The following is a 17713-nucleotide window of genomic DNA, read 5'->3' as shown; positions in this document are numbered from 1 at the left end:
CTGGTCTTCCTCAGGGAAGTCTATCTGCTTTTTCCTGGCAGCTCACAGACTTCTCTGGCCTGACACCTCTCGCCCCCCATGCTGCTGACCCCCAGACTCCTCTCTGAGTCCCACCCTGCTGTCGTTGGACGGCTGCAGTTGGACCCCAAAGACACCTCAAGCTCACTGTGTCTGCTAAAGGAGCATTAATTATTGATAACTAATTTATAAATATTAAAGTTGTTCCCTGCTCCTCCCACATCTGAAGATGTTGGAGACATGATGTGTGTGTGTGTTGGAAAATGGTTAAAAATGAAGAATTTTATAAGATGAGAAAAGCCAGGTGTTTCTTTATGAGGAAAGATGGAGGTACTTGGAAGGAAAGGTCCTGGGAAAGTCGTGGGTGGAGGGAGTGGTTGCAGGAATGGCCAGTGAGTGACAAGAGGACTTGCAGGGCTGGTTAGATGTGGGTAGAGAGAGATGATTCTGTTTGCTTCCTAAAAATCAGAGATGGGGGGGGATTTTTAAGGGAACTCTCAGGGTGGCCTTGCAGTATTTGGTCTAAGTTGTTTTCTTCCTGCCCCTCCTTCCGTTTTTTTCTTCCCTCCCTATCTTTTTCCTGTTATCACTACATTTGTTTATTTCATTTTCCTGGAATTGTTTATTTGCATGTTCGTGTTGACAAAGGCTCTCTCCTTGACCACACTTTAGAGGCTGGGCTTTGGCCCCAGGTCTGCCTTTGGTGGCCCAGCCCAGTTTCAACAAAGATTCCTGCTAAGTCACCCTCCCCTCCCTGATATTCGATCAGCCACCTTGATATGGATGGAGCCTCTCTTCTCCCACCCTTGTTTCTCAGTCCTTAAACTCTCTTCAGAAAGAATCTGGTTAGGTCAGTTTAATAAGAGCTCCCCAGCCCTTGGCGATTCTTGGCAATTTCCCATCCCGATTTCCTCGCCTGCTCCTGGGCTGTAAGCCCTCGCCTGTCCTTGTGTTCTGAGCTGAGCTTGGTCTCTCTCCCCTACTGCACTAGTCTTGAACAAAGTCTTCCTTGCCGCTCAAATCAATGTCAAAACAATTTTTTCTTTAACATTGGTCTCCACACTGTGTCAGACTCTGAGAACAGGGGCTGTACCATTTTTATGCTGTTCTTCCCTCCTCAAATTGTCTAAAACAGTAGGGAAGAGTTTTAGAAGAAAGTTTTAGCTACGGTTCAGGGGTTAAATTACCTCATTTCTGTAACCTCAAGAATCACATACAGGTTATTTTTATGTTAGTGATAAAAGTCAGAACTCTCAGAGGCAGAGGCAAAACTGTTCTATAGGAAAATCACTTTTATTTTCCTGCTCAAAATAAAATTAAATAATAATCCAGTATTCCCCACCACTGTGATCTGAATGTTTGTGTTCCCCCAACCTCCAGATTTATATGTCGAAATCCTAACCCTCCAAGATGATCCCCTAGTGAGGGTATCAGAGGTGGGGCCTTGGGGAGGTGCTTAGATAATAAGGGTGGAGCCTCCATGAATGGGATTCGTGTTATAAAGGGGACTCCAGAGAGATCTCTAACGCCTTCCACAGAGCGAGGTCACCCCGAGAAAGCACTGGCTATGAACCAGGACTAATCATGCGGCTGCCTTGATTTTGGACCGACTACCCAGCTTCTCGAACTGTGAGAAATAAATTCCTCTTGTTCATAAACCAGCCAGTCTTTGGTATTCTGTTAGGACCCCCTCCCGGCATCTTTCTCTCTCATGTCCTGTAAATGATTTGAAAATTCCAGGACCACCGCACCAGCAAGGGACAAAACCACCGGGAACACAGCGCAGGGTCTCACTCTCTCTCGGGGCCCTGCTCACCCCATGTTCAGAGGATTGGTAGGAATGCCATCCAGCAACAGTGTTTTCTTTGTAGGTGAGGCACAGAGAGTCAAGCAGCCTCTGTTCCCTCAGTTATTACAAACTAGTAGCGAGCGGAGAGCCTCCGACACACACCCACGGGCAGGCCGCCAGCTGCCCTGAGCGTGGGGAATCTAACGTTTTCATTCAACTTGAGCCTGTTTTCTCCTTTCCCCAGGAGATATTTCACTTAACTCTTTCCAAATTACTCATGGGCGTGGACATGCCGGGTGAGAGCGTGGCAAGGAGAGTTCCGTGAGGAGATGGAGCCCAGGGCACAGGGCAGGGCGCAGCTCCAGGCCACCGTGGGCGCCCCGCGTCCCGCCGCCCCCAGACGTGTGAGGGGCCCCGCAGAGGCTGCTGTGTGACGGGCCTGCCCGTCAGAGCTTCCTGTGGGACTTTGGTCACAAGTTCCGATTTCACTCCGCACCTCAGTCACAGAAAGGAAGAGGCCCGCCGGGCAGCGCCGCCCTGGCTGTGGCGGGATGACAGGAGCCAGGCAGAGCAATGCTCTATTTGGGATGGATGTTTCTTTGGCTTGTCACAGGCGGGAGAGCTAAAGGATTTAACGTCTCAGGTAGGGTTTTCGCTTTTCATGTCAACACTGTGAGCTTGCGGTCACAGTTTAAAGTGACAGATAATTTGACAGCTCAGTAGCTGACGCATGACTGGCGATGGGCGCGGGGAGAGGCGACGGGGCGGGGGGCGGGCAGCCTCCAGCTGGTTCCAAGCCTGGGGACCGCCCCCCAGGGGGAGCCCAGGGGCGGGGGAGCGGGCGCCTTCCCCGCGGCCTCTGCCACCGCCGGCGCTGGGGCCCTGGGGCCCTGGGACCACGCTAGGAGGGGCACTTCCCTTTTCCTACAAAACGGGCCCGTGCAGTGCAAATGCATGCAGCCCCTCTTTGTAAGTATAAGTCAGGGTTTCACCTTCTAATGCATTTCTGTGTTGCTTTGTTTATTGTGGTTTTCAGGTTGCTCCACCAAAAAATTTCTTTGGATGTATTCTGCAAAGAGTGAGGAGCAGTTTGTGTTATTTTGTGACTTACCAGAGCCACAGAGATCCCATTTCTACCACAGAAATCCGCTCTCACCAACCCAAGGCCCTGAACACCTGCCCTGCAGTGGTAGTAAGGACCTATCTGATGTCCAGTGGTACCTACAACCTCAGAACGGAGGTGCATTAAGGGAAATTACTAAAAACGATTCTCACATCACCCTGGACAAGATTACTCTGCATTTTTTGACCATGGAGATGAACAGTGCTGGGTCATATATTTGTACACCCAGGATTAGGTATGTCCCAAATGCAATTCTTATCTGAAAACATTCCCAAATCCTATATTACCCGTATACAATATCTATGTTCACAGGACCTTGTTGACTATCCTAGGAGCCCCAAGGAAGAGGCCTGTTGTGTTAAGATGGTCTTAGAAGTTAAGCCCAAGACAAACGTCTCCTGCATGAGCTCAGTACCACATAAGCAATACCTTCTTCTTGGTAGCACTGCCTCTATTTACTGCCCCAGTCTCGGCTGCCAAAGAGACCCACAGAGTCCAAAGGTGACCTGGTACCAGGTAAGAGTGACTTTTCCAAAACTCATGCAAGAGTATGGTTTTAAATGGTAACATCTCTGTCAGGATATAGAAACGTGGGTTTCAGGGTCCACGGTCTAGAGCTTTCCAAAGGCTGGCCTTGTGCCTACAAAGAAGACCCCACATTCTAAAATGGTCTTTGCCCCAGGTAGCCACCGAGACAGATATTCCAATTATTAGATGGTGCCAGGGAAACTGCTAAAAGTCAAGTATATCTGTGTGAAGTAAGACGTAAACTTACAACATCTGCTAATGCAGACGGCCACAGTCCATTTGCCTCCTTTGGAAAACAATGAGCATTGCTAAGGGGAGGGAGCACCCCGCAAGCGAGAAGAAGGGTCTCCCAAAGACTCCAGAGTAGAACACTCTCCTAGGCGGAGACCAAGGCAAACACTGGGTGGCCCTGAGCGACAGGTGAGACAGTGAGGAGGGAGTGCAAGAACACTAAGAGGAAAGGGAACGGGGAACAGGAAAAGGCAAGTTTCATAAGGACTGAATTATAAACCACATGTGAGTAAACATAACAGAAACACTTCACGTTTTCATTGTGTTTTAGTTACACCAAGTGCTGGCAGGTATACAGCTGGGTGTGGCCACTGCCAGTGACTCCTGCGTGATGGAATCAGGGAATAGAATTTAAATTGCCCTCTACACTTGCAATCGTTGTTTAAGGTCTGGGACTTCGCCTCAAAAATCATGTAAAACTTTAAAGTTGACTTTTAAATATGCCTGTTTGTTAATATAAATATCATTTTAAATTGTCACTGACTGAAGTCAAGAAGGCAGTCCGTGTGCCACTGGTTTTGTGTGCTGTGTACTCCAGACGTCGCTGTGGAGACGGGTGCAGTGCCTGGTGCGGGAAGCATTTCCTCACCCAGTTCTCTTGAGACCTGGTGACAATATGTGGACAGGTGTTACTATGGCCTTTGTAGAAATAACTGTTTGGGATGATGCTTAAGGTCTCACATTTGTATTTTAAAGTGACACTGAAAATTGCTGACTTCAAAAATTCCCAATTTCAGAAATATTAATTTCATAACCTCTAAAATGAGGTAAGAAGAGTCAATGGTTCTGTTCATTATTTTCAGTTCTCTCTTAAGAACCAAGCTTCCCTTGGTTCAAAAGTATGTGTGAGCTGGTGACCGCTGCCTGGCTCTGTCAAGGTAGGCTGATCCCGGCCCAGTGAAGCAGGCTCGCCCCTGCTTTTCAGATGAAATGCTCATCCCTGAAATGAAAGCTTATTTTCGCTTTCAGGCGAGCCCAAGCCAGAGCAGTTGCCACCTTTCTGCATATATTGCTCCTGTCAGTGAAGCCCTAAGGCTGTCTGACATTTACAAGAGGAAACCTGATTTCACTCCTCTAGGGCCTTGACTGCAAATGTTGGGATGGGTTCACTGGTGACGAGGCATCTGTTCTAAAAATAGGCAAATGGCTGTTGTTCAAACTGCACCTTCCGATGCAGCTTTGAAGAGGCCATGGTTTAGGTTATGTTTCATGCATGGCCCGTGTGTGTGTGCACACGCATACCCACATGTACACACACAGATACTCGCATGCCTGGCACTCACAGACCTCACGGAGCAGTGGCTACTGCCAGTGATGACATTAGGCAGGAAATAGCACCTAATGCCCCTTTCCTTCAAGCAAACCCAGGTGCTCAGGTGGCAGGTGACTCACACCTAAGCCATCTACAGCAGACGACACTGAAGCAGACAGACGGCGAAACCCTGGTGCTCCTGAACCCTGTGAAGCTGCTCCCCAGGGATGACCTGCGGTGTCTAGAATACCCTAAAACAGAGCCACACGCTGGTGTCTCTGAAGTTTCCAAAACACTTTTAATAGACGTGTCAAAAAGATGTAGGCTTGGAGTTCTTGATTGAAATATTTAATGATTGAGAAGTTGGAATTGAAGTGAAACATTTATTATTTATTCTACTAATATTTTTCTGTTTTCTTAATTTCTAAAAACATAATGAAAAAATAACCTTGGCATAAAGAAACTTCAATGAGAGGACATTTTGTGTTCATTGGCCGAGAAAATATTTGACATGGGCAAAATTACAGCAAAGTCAATGAGAAAGACTCTGAATTCCCGGCAGTCAGATGAGCTGTGAGTGGCTTTGCCACTGGTGGTTAGGACCACCTCACGCATGTGCCACAGCAGCTCGCCACAGTGCTGAAGTGGCTGCCAGCCTTTTCGAGCCCACGCAGACCTGCGCTTCCCCTTCCCGCTTCCTGCGGGCCGCCCCCTGGCTGCTGCTGGCACTTGTTGGCTGCTCTGTGCCTAGTGACAGGGGGAACTGCTGGGAGTGGTGACCAGGCTGGACCAGAGGCTAGTGTGATTCCAAGTCGGGAAGAGGTAGGGATCATTCGGATTCGGTTCTTGAAACCTGTTTCCAAGGCCGATACACTGGCCCATTTGGTAGTTCTCATGGTTAAATGTCAGACCTCTCGAAATCGGGGCAACCTCCTTGCTCGGGTTCAAGGCTCCGACCCACGTGCCGTCTCACCAGCACTGAGAACAGAGCGCCGCTGCCTCCTGCTCTGAGCAGTGCCCCGCCCCTGACGCCAGTCAGGCTTGTGTGAGCCTGGGGACGGCTTCTGGTGGGGTCGAGTCACTCTAAGTTGGCAGGTAGGCCTTTTTCACAAGAACTGCAATTAGACCAATTCAGTTTTGTGATAATAGGGTGGAATTTATAACCCACGTTTATGACTTTACATTCACTCCGATTAAACTGTAATTTCTCGGTTTTAGCCCATCATTTTACATGTGGAAATGTTGGAGTTCTGACTTTGAAGTGCAGCATGTTCACTGTCACCTCTGTACTTATGGGCCTTGTAGATGAGAGGCAGGCATGGCAGGTCCTCGCCGAAGCACTCAGTGAAACTGCGGAGCTGCCTGGCACTGAGCACAGCTCTCAGCTGCTGACCTTGAGCTGCCCTCAGGTCACCTGCGGCCCATCAACCCGCAGCTCGGTGGGGGGGAGGGCAGGGCACTGCTGCTCCGCTAACGAGAGAAGGCGCTCAGTGTTGAATCGCGTGGCCACACGTGCCCATTTTGTTTAAAAAGGAGATCGTGAGAGTATTTTCTGAACGACTTCCTACAGTTAAGATATAGTGCGTCTGCTGTATTCCTCTAAGCCTTTGGTCTAACCATTTTATCCTGGAAGGTAATGAAAGCAAGCGGCTGATAGCAGCCACCTTTTCTTTTCTAAGCGTTCACAAACCCTCTGTGTAGTGATTCATTCAGGACTTTGGCTAGGGATTGACATTTAGCTCATCAGTCTATAATCTCTATAACATACCTTTTCCCGTTAAAAGATAAGTATTAGTAGAGAATTTATGTATAAGTAGAAGGCTGTCAGTTGACTGCAAGGGACCGTGCAGCTTCCCTTGGCAGGAAAGTGCAGCTGGACAACAGAAGCAGAAGCATGCAGGCGCGTCCCGGGCACGGGGAGCTGCTCCGCGCGTGGAGGCGGGGCCTTGCCTGGCCCTTAGGGTTAGGCTGCAGATGCGGGCTGTAGCTGTGTTACGGGGCATTGTCACCGCGTCTCTGTTGATGGGCTTGAAGTTTACACGTGTAAGTCCTGATCCGGGGACTTATCATTGGGAGTAGAAAGAAGATGGTGGACCCTAGAGATATTTTCAAGGAATAAAATAAAAGATAAAATGCTTCAACTAGAGGGTGTGAAAGAGATGACTATCACATTTTGGGACTTTCTGGCTCAAACTAAATTCATAGTATTTACCAAGTTGGAGAAAGTAGCAGCTAATTCAATTAGGAGTGAGAAGAGGTGACACATACAGAGCTGGACACAATGAGTCACTAAACGGACATGGAAACATCAAGTCTACCAGGGAAGACGGGTCTTGAGATATAGATGCTGGCAGTCCTCCGAGACCAGGTCCCAAAGCCCGGGCAAGGACGCCCGTGCTGCCCAGCCCCAGGGAGCACGCTTCACACAGAGTAACAGTGTGCACCGCGTGCCCTGCAGTGGCAGGACTGCCGGCAGCGCAGCGGGTTGGTGACATCAGAGTGAAATATCGTGACTGCCCCGGGCGGCTGAGCCCTTTGTTGTGTCCCTCTCCTTGCTCCGCACATACCTTTAAAAGCCCTTTCAGGCGGCTCAGCTGGTCGGAGCGTCGTCCCACACGCCTAAAGGTTGTGGGTTTGATTCCCAGTCAGGGCACCTGCATAGGTTGTGGGTTCGATCCCTGGTGGGGCAAATATAGGAGGCAACCAATCAACGTTTCTCTTTCACATAGATTCCTCTCTCTCTCTCTTTCTCTCTCCCTCCCTCCTCTCTCTCTAAAATCAATTAAAAAAATATCCTCGGCCCTGGCCAGTTTTGCTCAGCGGTTAGTGTCATCAGCCAGCTCACAGAAGGGGTCGTGGATTCGATTCCCGATCAAGGGCATGTACCTTGCACACTCGATCCAGGCCCCGGTCGGGGCACGTGTGGGAAGCAACCAATTATGTGTCTCTCTCACATCGATGTTTCTCTCCCCCGCCTTCTCTCTCCCCTCTACTCTCTCTAAGAAATCAGTGGAAAAACATCCTCAGGTGAGGCTAAAAAAAATAAATAAAATAAAAGTCCTTTTAGGGTCCTCAGCTTTCATACCTCAGTTCTCTTGGGCTCACTGACACTGCGTGCAGGTTCACACTGAGATGCTCCTCCTTCGGTATTTGTTTTTACATCTGAACAAAACAAAGAATTCCCTGTACAGCCCCATTAGCCCCTCTGTTTCCTACTTGAATCATTTGTGATTGGACTATTATAATTATTAATTATTCTTAACACAAATTGCTTATTTCTTTTCTTTGATGTTTCCTTTTTGTTCCATCTATAGTCTTACTGGCACATATTGAGCCATACTGACATTTTTATGAAAACACCAGGTCCGCTTTGTTCTCACCCGTCTTCCTTGTGGCTTGGCCAAGGTCTTAGTTATAACTCCGCACCTTCTCCCTATCACCTCCTCATGGGATGTCCACACCTCCACTCTAATTTCTGTTCTTTGTATGTTATTACAGTGTTCTGCAGAATTCTGTCTCGGAATTTTATCCCATGTTCTAACCTTCCTTTTAAAGGAGATCAGCTGATAGATTGTTTAACCTTGTCTGTCCCACCACTTGGCCTTGACTTACTTCCCTCTTGTAGCTGCCTCTCCAGCCAGTTCTGCCCCCACCTTGGGCTGCTGGCCAACCTACTGGACATTCCTTCTTGAGCCACAAGAACCACACCAGAGACTTGGAGTGGTGGATCCCTTACCCTACAAGTCAGCAAGCAAAGTGCAAGGGAAATTCTTCAATCAGAACCTGAAACTCAAATCAGACTACTTTAGATACATTTTCAGTCCTCTCACTGACTAGCTCTGTGTTACAGACCAAAACGCAAAGTCCGGAAGCTCAGATTTCTCATCTGTAAAATGGAAAACAGGATCTATGCAAACCTAGCCAGAGAAGCCTTTGGATGGTCATATGAAATGATATATGAGAAAGAACATTGTAATCTATATGGCTAACAGGCTCTTATCATTATTTCTTTGTTGCTGTTGTTTCTCTCTTTTCTTTTACCTGCAGTGGTGAGAGATGCTCCTTGTACCCTTAGCTGGAAGTTAGAAAGCCGTGGACCACGAGATGGCTCAGGGCTACACGACTATCGGCACAGTGACAATCATTCAGCATCACTTAATGAGCTCTTACTCTGTCCCAGCTCCTCGTGATACAATAGTGATTATGATAGAGTTTGCTTACATTTATAAGACCTTTCACACTGAGTTGCTATTTTTTAAAAAAAGTATACTAATGTGTTCGTATCACTCATCACTGACAAAGAGCACCCTACTGCTGGCCACCTGCCACAGACTGGAGCCCAATATCCAACATCAGCCCCTTCCCCTTGGCCTGACTTCCCATATACATGCTTTGCTCCAAATGTCCTTAAAATGATACTTCCCTTTAGTTGACTGAATCCTCCATAATCTCCAAAGCTCTGGTTGGCCCAGAGGGGCCCTCCTGCTCCCTATAAGTGAGTCAGAGCCCTGGAGTGCATAAACTCTGGCTTACTACTCAGGGCCTGCATTCTGAGACTGAGTCTCCCTGAGAGAAAGGGCCCGTGTTTATTCCACCCGGTGTGTCCAGGACCAGGTATATGTCTTGGCAAAAAGACTGCTCTCCACAACTCCAGAAAAGGAGACACCTAAACACTAAACACATCACATAATTACTATACAAGGGTACACACGATGATGGAGGTCTGAGCTCACTGCTCGGGGAGCATGTAGTGATGCCTGACAACTTATCTCCAGGAGAGTTACTCTTGATTGGGGGTTGAAGCTTGAGCAGCAGCCTCCCACTGGGGAGAGGTGGTGGGAGGCATGCAAGTGCATGGGCTGAGAAAGAACATGGTTATTTAGGAAATGGCAAGTGGTAGAAGGGCACTAGCAGGAAATGAGTCTGGGAAGGAATGGCAAGATCACACTGTAAAGAATTTTAGACTTTATTTTAAGGGCAAAAGAGCGTTGCTGATAGATTCCAAGAGAGGGAGAGAAATGTTCATAATCTGTTTCAGTCCTCATACGACTTTGGGTCCACTATGAGTTAAATAACTGTTTTCCAATCATCAGTCATTATTTGTCATATTTATGTACTTAATATTTTTAATTTAAATTTTATTATTTTATTAAAGTTAAATTTATTTAAAGAGGAAGCTTTATATTGGCCCCATATACAGAAAATCTGCATCAATTTTCAGACATATAAACATTTTTTTTGTGGTGTTTGTCTTTTCTTGTTTTTCAAAAATATGTCTATTGATTTCAGAGAGAGGAAGGGAGAGGGAGAGAGAGAGAGAAACATCAAAGAGAGAGTCATTCATCTGCTGCCTCCTGCACGCCCCTTACTGGGGACCATCGAGCCCACAACCCAGGCACGTGCCCTGACCTGGAATCGAACCTCCACCTCCTGGATCATAGGGCGATGCTCAACCACTGAGCCAGGCCAGCTGGGCAACACATATGTTTTTTTTAAATCATTTCGGTATTAGCTACTTAGAACATGATGAGTTTTCTAGAATATTTTCAGGGCCCTGAGCCATGCTTTGGAAAATAATAAGTTAAATACATCTTAGTGAGAGAGAAACAAGCTGGTGGCGTAGGTACCAGCTGCACCCACCGCCTCCCGCAACCACATCAAAATTACAACTAAAATACAGAACCACCATTATCAGAACCTCCTAAAATCCAGCTGAACAGAAGCCCTGCAACCAGGGAGCTGAAGAAGACCGAGAGCGGGAGGAGGGGCAGAGACCCGGGCTGATTGGGGCTGAATTGCAGAGACGTGGCCGCAGGCCCTCACCCGGTGCCGCAGAGTAAACCCGGCAGGGAATCTCAGCGGAGGAGGTTTCCCGGAGGAGCGAGGGGTCCCAGCCCCACAGCAGGGCTCCAGGACCGGGAAGAGACGTCCCCACAACTCCGGGCTGTGAAACCAGCAGGACTGTGGCTGAGGGTCTCGGAGGCCGTGAGAGCCCCAGCAGCTCCTGTAAAGGGCCCGGCATGGACTCCCTCGGATGCTCCCTCTGAGCCCAGCGCCGGGCAGCAGCCTGAAAGGACCCGGGACACTCGGGAGGAACTAACCTGCCTGAGATCCGGGCGAGAGGCGGAGGGCGGCTTCCTCCCAGGCAGAAGGGCTGGCGGAGGCCATGGCTCCTGTGGGGAGTCCTCCCCACACACAGCCGGCAGGCAGGCGCCATATTTGAATCCCAGCACCTGACTCACACCTTTGGCCCCGCCCCGTGGTTCCCGGAGGCCCCGCCCCTCCCCACCTGCAGCTCATGCGGGCCATTTCCAGGGGCTTTTCTGTGCAAGTGGCCTCTTGAGCCCCATGCTTAGGACTTTCCTAAAATCTCTCAAACAAGCAGCAGCTGCCCCATGCGGCTTGATAAGCGGCCCCAGGCCTGGCACTAGCGGCAGCTGCACTGGCTCATAGCTGGGCCTCTCCTGGGCACCTCCAAGCCCAGCACAAGTAGCAGCCAACTACGGTTTGCTGTGTAGCTCATGCTGGGTGGCCCTGGGCAAGGCACAGGCAGAGGCTGACTTTGCACCTCCCGGGAGGCCCCAGAGACAGTGCACCTGGTGGTCAGACTCGACCACGCTGGATTACAGCCCTACCACATCCACGAGTGACACACTCAAGGGGCTCACTTGGTGAACACCAAAGCTCCACTGAAGTAAATCCTGCCCCATAGGGGTGTCTCCAGCACAGAAGCTCTTTGGCTGTAGTTGCAGCTGGTCCTCACAGCCAATTGGTCTGGGGATCAGTTCCTCCCAGTGATGCCAACAGCAACCAAGGCTCAACTACAACAGGACAGTGCACACAGCCCACACAGGGGAGCACCTAGAAGGCCCAGCTCAGGTGACTGGGGAGGCTGAGCCACTGGACCCTACAGGACACCTAGTACACAAAGCCACTCTACCAATTCCAGGAGACATAGCAGCTCTACCTAATACATAGAAACAAACACCTGGAAGCAGCCAAAATGTGGAGGCAAAGAGACATGTCACAAAAGAAAGAACAGAAGAAATCTCTAGAAGAGGAACTAAATGAAATAGATCCAAGCAAACTAACAGATACAGAGTTCAGAATAACGGTTATAAGGATGCTCAAGGATATTAGTGAGACTATTACAGAAAGTAGTGAGATCATCAATGACATAATAAAGTACAAATTTGAAATGAAGGCTACACGAACTGAAATGAAGAATAATTCATAGGGAATCAACAATAGAGTAGAGGACGCTGAGAATCAAATCAGCAATTTGGAACATGAGGAAACAAAAAACACCCAACCAGAAGAGCAAAAAGAAAAAAGAATCCAGAAATATGAAGATAGTATAAGGAGCCTCTGGGACAACTTCAAGAGGCCCAACATTCATATTATTGTGGTACCAGAAGGAGAAGAAAGAGACCAAGAAATTGAAAACCTATTTGAAAAAATAATTACAGAAAACTTCCCCTACCTGGGGAAGAAATAGACTTACAAGTCCAGGAAGCACAGAGGGTCTCAAACAAGAGGAACCCAAAGAGGCCCACAGCAAGACACATCATAATTAAAATGCCAAAGGTTAAAGACAAAGAGAGAATCTTAAAAGCAGCAAGAGAGAAGCAGTTAGTTACCTACAAGGGAGCTCCCATAAGACTGTCAGCTGATTTCTCAACAGAAACTTTGCAGGCCAGAAGGGAGTGGCAAGAAATATTCAAAGTGATGAAAAACAAAACCTACAACCAAGATTACCCAGCAAAGCTATCATTTGGAGCTGAAGGTCAGATAAAGAGCTTCACGGATAAGAAAGAGCTAAAGGAGTTCATCACCACCAGACCAGCACTACAGGAAAAGTTGAAGGATCTTCTTTAAGAAGAAGCTAATGAACAAAAGAATCTGACAAACTAAGTGGATCCAGAGACATTGATGCATGCAACAGACAATCATATTTCGGAGGGAAGAGGGAAGGAGGGTGTAGGGTGGGAGGAGATTGACCAAAGAAGTTATATGCATATGTGCATAACCCATGGACAGGGACAATGACGGGGTGAAGGCCTGAGGAGAGGGTTGGAGTGAGGTGGAGGGAGTCATGGGGGGGGGGGAATGGGACACCATAGTGCTTTCAATAAAGATAAATTAAAAAAAAAAATACATCTTAGTGGGCTGATCAAGTGTCCTGATCTCCACACACAATGTAATTGTATTTAAAATACATAATGAAAGAATTTTACAAATGCAATTTTTGAACAGAAATTTCTTCATAGCTTCTGGGTGTGATTGTTATGTCCTGATCTCAGACTGACTTTCCCCTTCCCTGGTTCAAAATTGTGAAGTTTTTTGAAAGGTGCAATTAATAGTTATAACAATTCTCTGGTTAAAGAACTTTATTTGATTTCCTTGTCTCTTGGATTAGAATGGAAGACTACTCTCTGAGCAAAAGAGCAACCCAATGCTCCTGGATGAAATTTATCACTATCACCAGGGCCTGTATGCTTGTGATTATACTCAGTCGGAAGATGCAAGTTCATGGACAGTTAGAGCTGTTGTTCAAGTGAAGACCATTGGTAAGTGAGATTTTGGTTCCAAGATCCCAGATTTGGACCCCAATCACCCAATTAAAATTATCTTTCTGTAGCTTAGTAATTTCTTCCTTTTTGGAAAACGAAAAAGATAGACATACACTGTAGTCGTGTACACCTTTGAATATTGTTGAACATTAATTTTCCCATCACCTGGATTCCGTTCTCCAGGGAAGGCTCATGTTCAAGTTACCACAAGTTGGGTTTTCCATGCATTGATCCCTGGTTTGTTTTTATAATAAATTAAAAGAACAGGGTTAATAACCCACACACTGAAATAACTGACACCTGCACACCAGCTTTAATACTGTTAGCATTTTCCACGGCTTGAAATCTTGCATTTTCTTTGAAGAAACAAAACATCGCAGGCACAGCTTGAGGCCCATGCCGCCATCTCTTCCCTTCCCTCCCTTCCAGATGTAGTTTAGTTTTATGTTTATTTTCTTTCTTTTTATGCCTTTTTTACATTTGTATGTATCCATTCATAAAACAGAATATTGTCTATGTTATAAAACGTGATTTGTGTTATAAGCACCTGCACTATTCTGAGGTATCGTCTGCCCGTTTACACCGTCATCGGTGATGGACAGGTCTCTATTACTCCTAAATAACACTTGGTGTCTTCAGACTGCTTTTTACTGCTGCCACGTGGGTCTCTTTTATTTATATCCATTTACATTTCTTGAATACTAATGAAGTTGAATATTTTGTCATGTTTATTGGCCCTTTGGGTTTATTGTCCCAAGACATCTCTATTTTTTGGCCCAGCCTTTCCCTCGGGCCATTCCTACTAGATCTGCAAGTGTCAGTATGAATCAATGGTAGCACGTAGTTAATCTAAGCATGGCCTGTGTCAAAGCATAACCAAGCTGGTCGTTCATGTTTTGTGTTAAACAGCTGCAGAATGGTTGGTTTATCTCTTGGAAATGCATTAATCAGTTTTACCTCCTTTTTGTTGTGAGATACAGTCCACATGGGCACCCTGAAGCCAGGCCCAACACCCTGCCTACATGAGCCCTGCGCTCTTCAAGGCTTCAGGTCTCAGTGATTTAAGTTTCTATTAGGTTGTCCCTCGGACGAGAAGATGGGGTGCAAATAACCCACTCGCACCGCTTGCCCCTCGGGTGATGCGTGATTGCTCTTTTACTCATGTGTGACCACACAGCCCATCAAATTCCCAGGGGCAGGATCTGCGTTCCTGTTTCCCCAAAGACTCCTTGCAACATCTGTTGCACTCTTTCAATCAAGCCTGTCTGTCATCGTTACTGTCTTCCTCAGGTGCTCATTCCGTCTTTTATTTGTTCATTCTCACACAGATATGTGTTGAAAATCTGGTATGTGTCGGGCACAGGGCTTGGCGCTAAGGATGTAAGAATGGGTTCATTCTGTGGGGCAGACAGGGAAGGAGCAGGTTGCCGCAAGACCATGTGGCGAGTGGAGAAAACGTGGGGCGCATGGAGGGCCCCCCACACCCGAACCTGGGCATACAGAGTCCAAAGGGAGAACTGAGGGGAGAACAAATCAGTCCAATGGAGGTGGGAAAGAGGCTGTTCCAGAGGGAGCAGCAGAGCTAGTGCCCGGAGGTGAGAGGACGGTGAGGTCCAGGGAGGGCAAGGTCAGTAAGGGCGAGTGTCTGGAAATAAGGCAGACGTCACACTGCTCAGGAAGGACGGACGTTATCCAAGGAACAGTAGGGAGCCTCGGAGGGTCCTAAGCAGAAGAGTGTCATGAATAGATTTGTATTTGAGAAAGGTTACTGTCTGCTGTGTGGAAAGTGGACTTGGGGGCGAGAATGGAGACGGGAAAAAGAGTTGGGAGGCTGCCGGGGTGCAGCAGGCAGCGCAGACGGCCGCCCTGACCGGGAACGCGGCGGGGTTGGGGGGAAGAGCGTGGACCCGAGAAATAGTCAGGAGTAGGTCTGAAAGGGTTTGGAAGTTGGCAGTGAAGACGAGGGCAAGGGGTGGGCCCAAGTGAGAGCGAGGCTGCAGCTGGGCCGCTCGGTGGGCTTTTGTCGTTTGCTGCGGGAGGACAGGATGGGCCAGCGGGGCCGGGGCAGCCGACGGGCCCGTGGGAGGTGCGGTGGGAGAGCGCCAGGCTCGTCTGTCCCTCCGAGATGTCTCTGGTTGCTCTTTGAATAGAATTAGCAGAGGTGGTGAGAAATGGCTTTTGGATACATAAATAGAGCATGATGGCGGATTTTATCGGGAAGATAAGAGAAAGAGAGACATCAAGAATGTTTTCGTTTTCTGGCCGGGATAAGTTGGTCAATGGTGGCACCATTTAATGAGACAGAAAAGGCCGGAAAGGACAAGGTCTGAGGAAGACATAGAGCTCAGACTCGGCAAAGGGGGTTGCAGTTGCTTCGACAGAAATAGCACAACACTCACAACTGTAAAGCTACTTTTGCCCCACCGTGTATCACGCCTGAAGTCATCCAAATCGTGACGACAAGTAGGTATTTGGATAAACAGCTCTGGAGAAGTTGGGGCTGGAGATGTGAATGTGATGGTGGCCAACATAGTATGTAAAGCAAAAGTCCTAAACGAGGTTGCCTGGGGAGTGCGTACAGAAAGAAGAGAGAACATTCCGGCACTTGGAGAGGGGGCGAGGAGAAGCCCCCAAGGAGATGGAGCAGGGGTGTGGGGACGAAGGAGCACTCTCCCAGGGCGCAGTGACGAAAGCCTCTGAAGGACTGGGCCATGCAGGGCCTCCAAGGGCGAGGCCGAGCTGGTCGCTGGGCCTGGGAAGGCAGAGCTCCCGGCTCACTCAGTGGGCGTCCGGGAAGGGCGGGAGGAGGCGGCAGAGGGAGCGAACGTGATGATGTAGGAGAGGGACCGTTCCAAGGACCAAGAACGGACCAAGGACCCTGTTCTCCCTCCCGCAGCGAACATGCCTAGAGTGAGCCGCACTGCCCAGGGAGAGGAGAGCAGGAGGCCCCAGGGGGAGAGCGGGGAAGAGAAGTGAGAGCCGCAGGGGGCACAGAGAAGGGAGCAGAGAGGCGAGCAGGGAGGAACAGGAGCCCCAGCCCAGGAGGAGAGGCCCCGAGGGCGCGCCAGGGCCGGAGGAGTGCGCGGTGGAGCGCTCAGCTGTGCGCAGCGGGCTTCAGTGCCAGGAGGCTGCTGGTGGCTTTACCCAGAGCAGCTCCAGTGCAGGGGGCAAAGCCAGGCTCCAGGGGGGGGGAAGGGGAGGCGATAAGCACCAGCACCGGGCACCTTCTAGGGGAAGTTTCACAATGGAGGCACGTTTGAAAGTTGGCAGGAAGTTGAGAAAAAAATGACTATTGAAAGGCTGGACTTTATTTTGAAACAAACCATGAATGTAAGGCCTGGCTGACTTGTGCCTTTTCTCAGGGGGCTCTCCTTCGTGTTGGGTCACTCAGCCATGTGGCACTAACAAGCAGGCTTGCAGAAGTGGGGGGGGCTCGGGTCTGCGATGGGTGCGCAGGGCTGGCGTGGAAGGAAATGCACCCGGGCAGATACGGATTTATCCAAAACTAGTGTTTTGCTGGCACCTGCAGCCTGATGGCACAGTCATTTTTAGAAGCTTGTTTTTCACATGGAAACCTGAGTTTCTAGCCTATGGAATATAAATAAAAGCTGCAGAGACAGCTCCAAAATATTTATGTCTAAGTGTGACCATGCACACACACGTCCAGCAAGCAGGCAGTCGGATTCCCCAACGCAAATAATGATTTTTATTCTCATCTGTCAGTGAAAGACACTACTCTCAAGCCGGATATTCTGGAGCCTGTCAAGGACATCCTGGAAGTAGAACTTGGTAAGGAGGCAGAACCACCACCCTTGAATGATATTGTGATTCCGAGAGCTGGTCCAACAGTGATGTGATGTAAGGAAAAGAGAATCGAATTCCAGTCAGACAGAACTGGGTGTGGATCTTGACTCAGCCGCCATCTAGTGCTGTGACCTTACACAGTCACTTAATCTTTCTAAGTCTCAGTTTTTAAATCTGTAAAAAGGCAGAATTCAACTGACCTTACAAGGTTACATTGAGAAATATAAGATAGTTCATATTAGGTGGTTGCTGCATTTGACATGACCAATGGATTTTACATTCTTTCTTACTCACAGCAGGAGCAGGTGGTTATATATATTATATATACTAGGTCC

General features: G+C 48.5%; 1 protein-coding gene across 1 annotated transcript in view; it reads left to right on the top strand.

Moving 5' to 3' along the window:
* Window positions 1–2380: 2380 nt before the first annotated feature.
* IL18RAP (interleukin 18 receptor accessory protein) overlaps window positions 2381–17713 on the top strand; it is a 25564-nt gene continuing 10231 nt past the window's right edge. Inside the window, 5 exon segments of the mRNA XM_016207172.2 lie at window positions 2381–2450; window positions 2844–3165; window positions 3263–3446; window positions 13421–13571; window positions 17298–17363. Of these exon segments, the coding sequence (XP_016062658.2) occupies window positions 2381–2450; window positions 2844–3165; window positions 3263–3446; window positions 13421–13571; window positions 17298–17363 (793 nt within the window).

Source organism: Miniopterus natalensis, chromosome 13, assembly GCF_054644295.1.
Source record: "Miniopterus natalensis isolate mMinNat1 chromosome 13, mMinNat1.hap1, whole genome shotgun sequence".
Lineage (NCBI taxonomy): Eukaryota > Metazoa > Chordata > Mammalia > Chiroptera > Miniopteridae > Miniopterus > Miniopterus natalensis.
The sequence above is the reverse complement of the archived record's forward strand: the minus strand, read 5'-3'. Positions and strand labels throughout refer to the sequence as shown.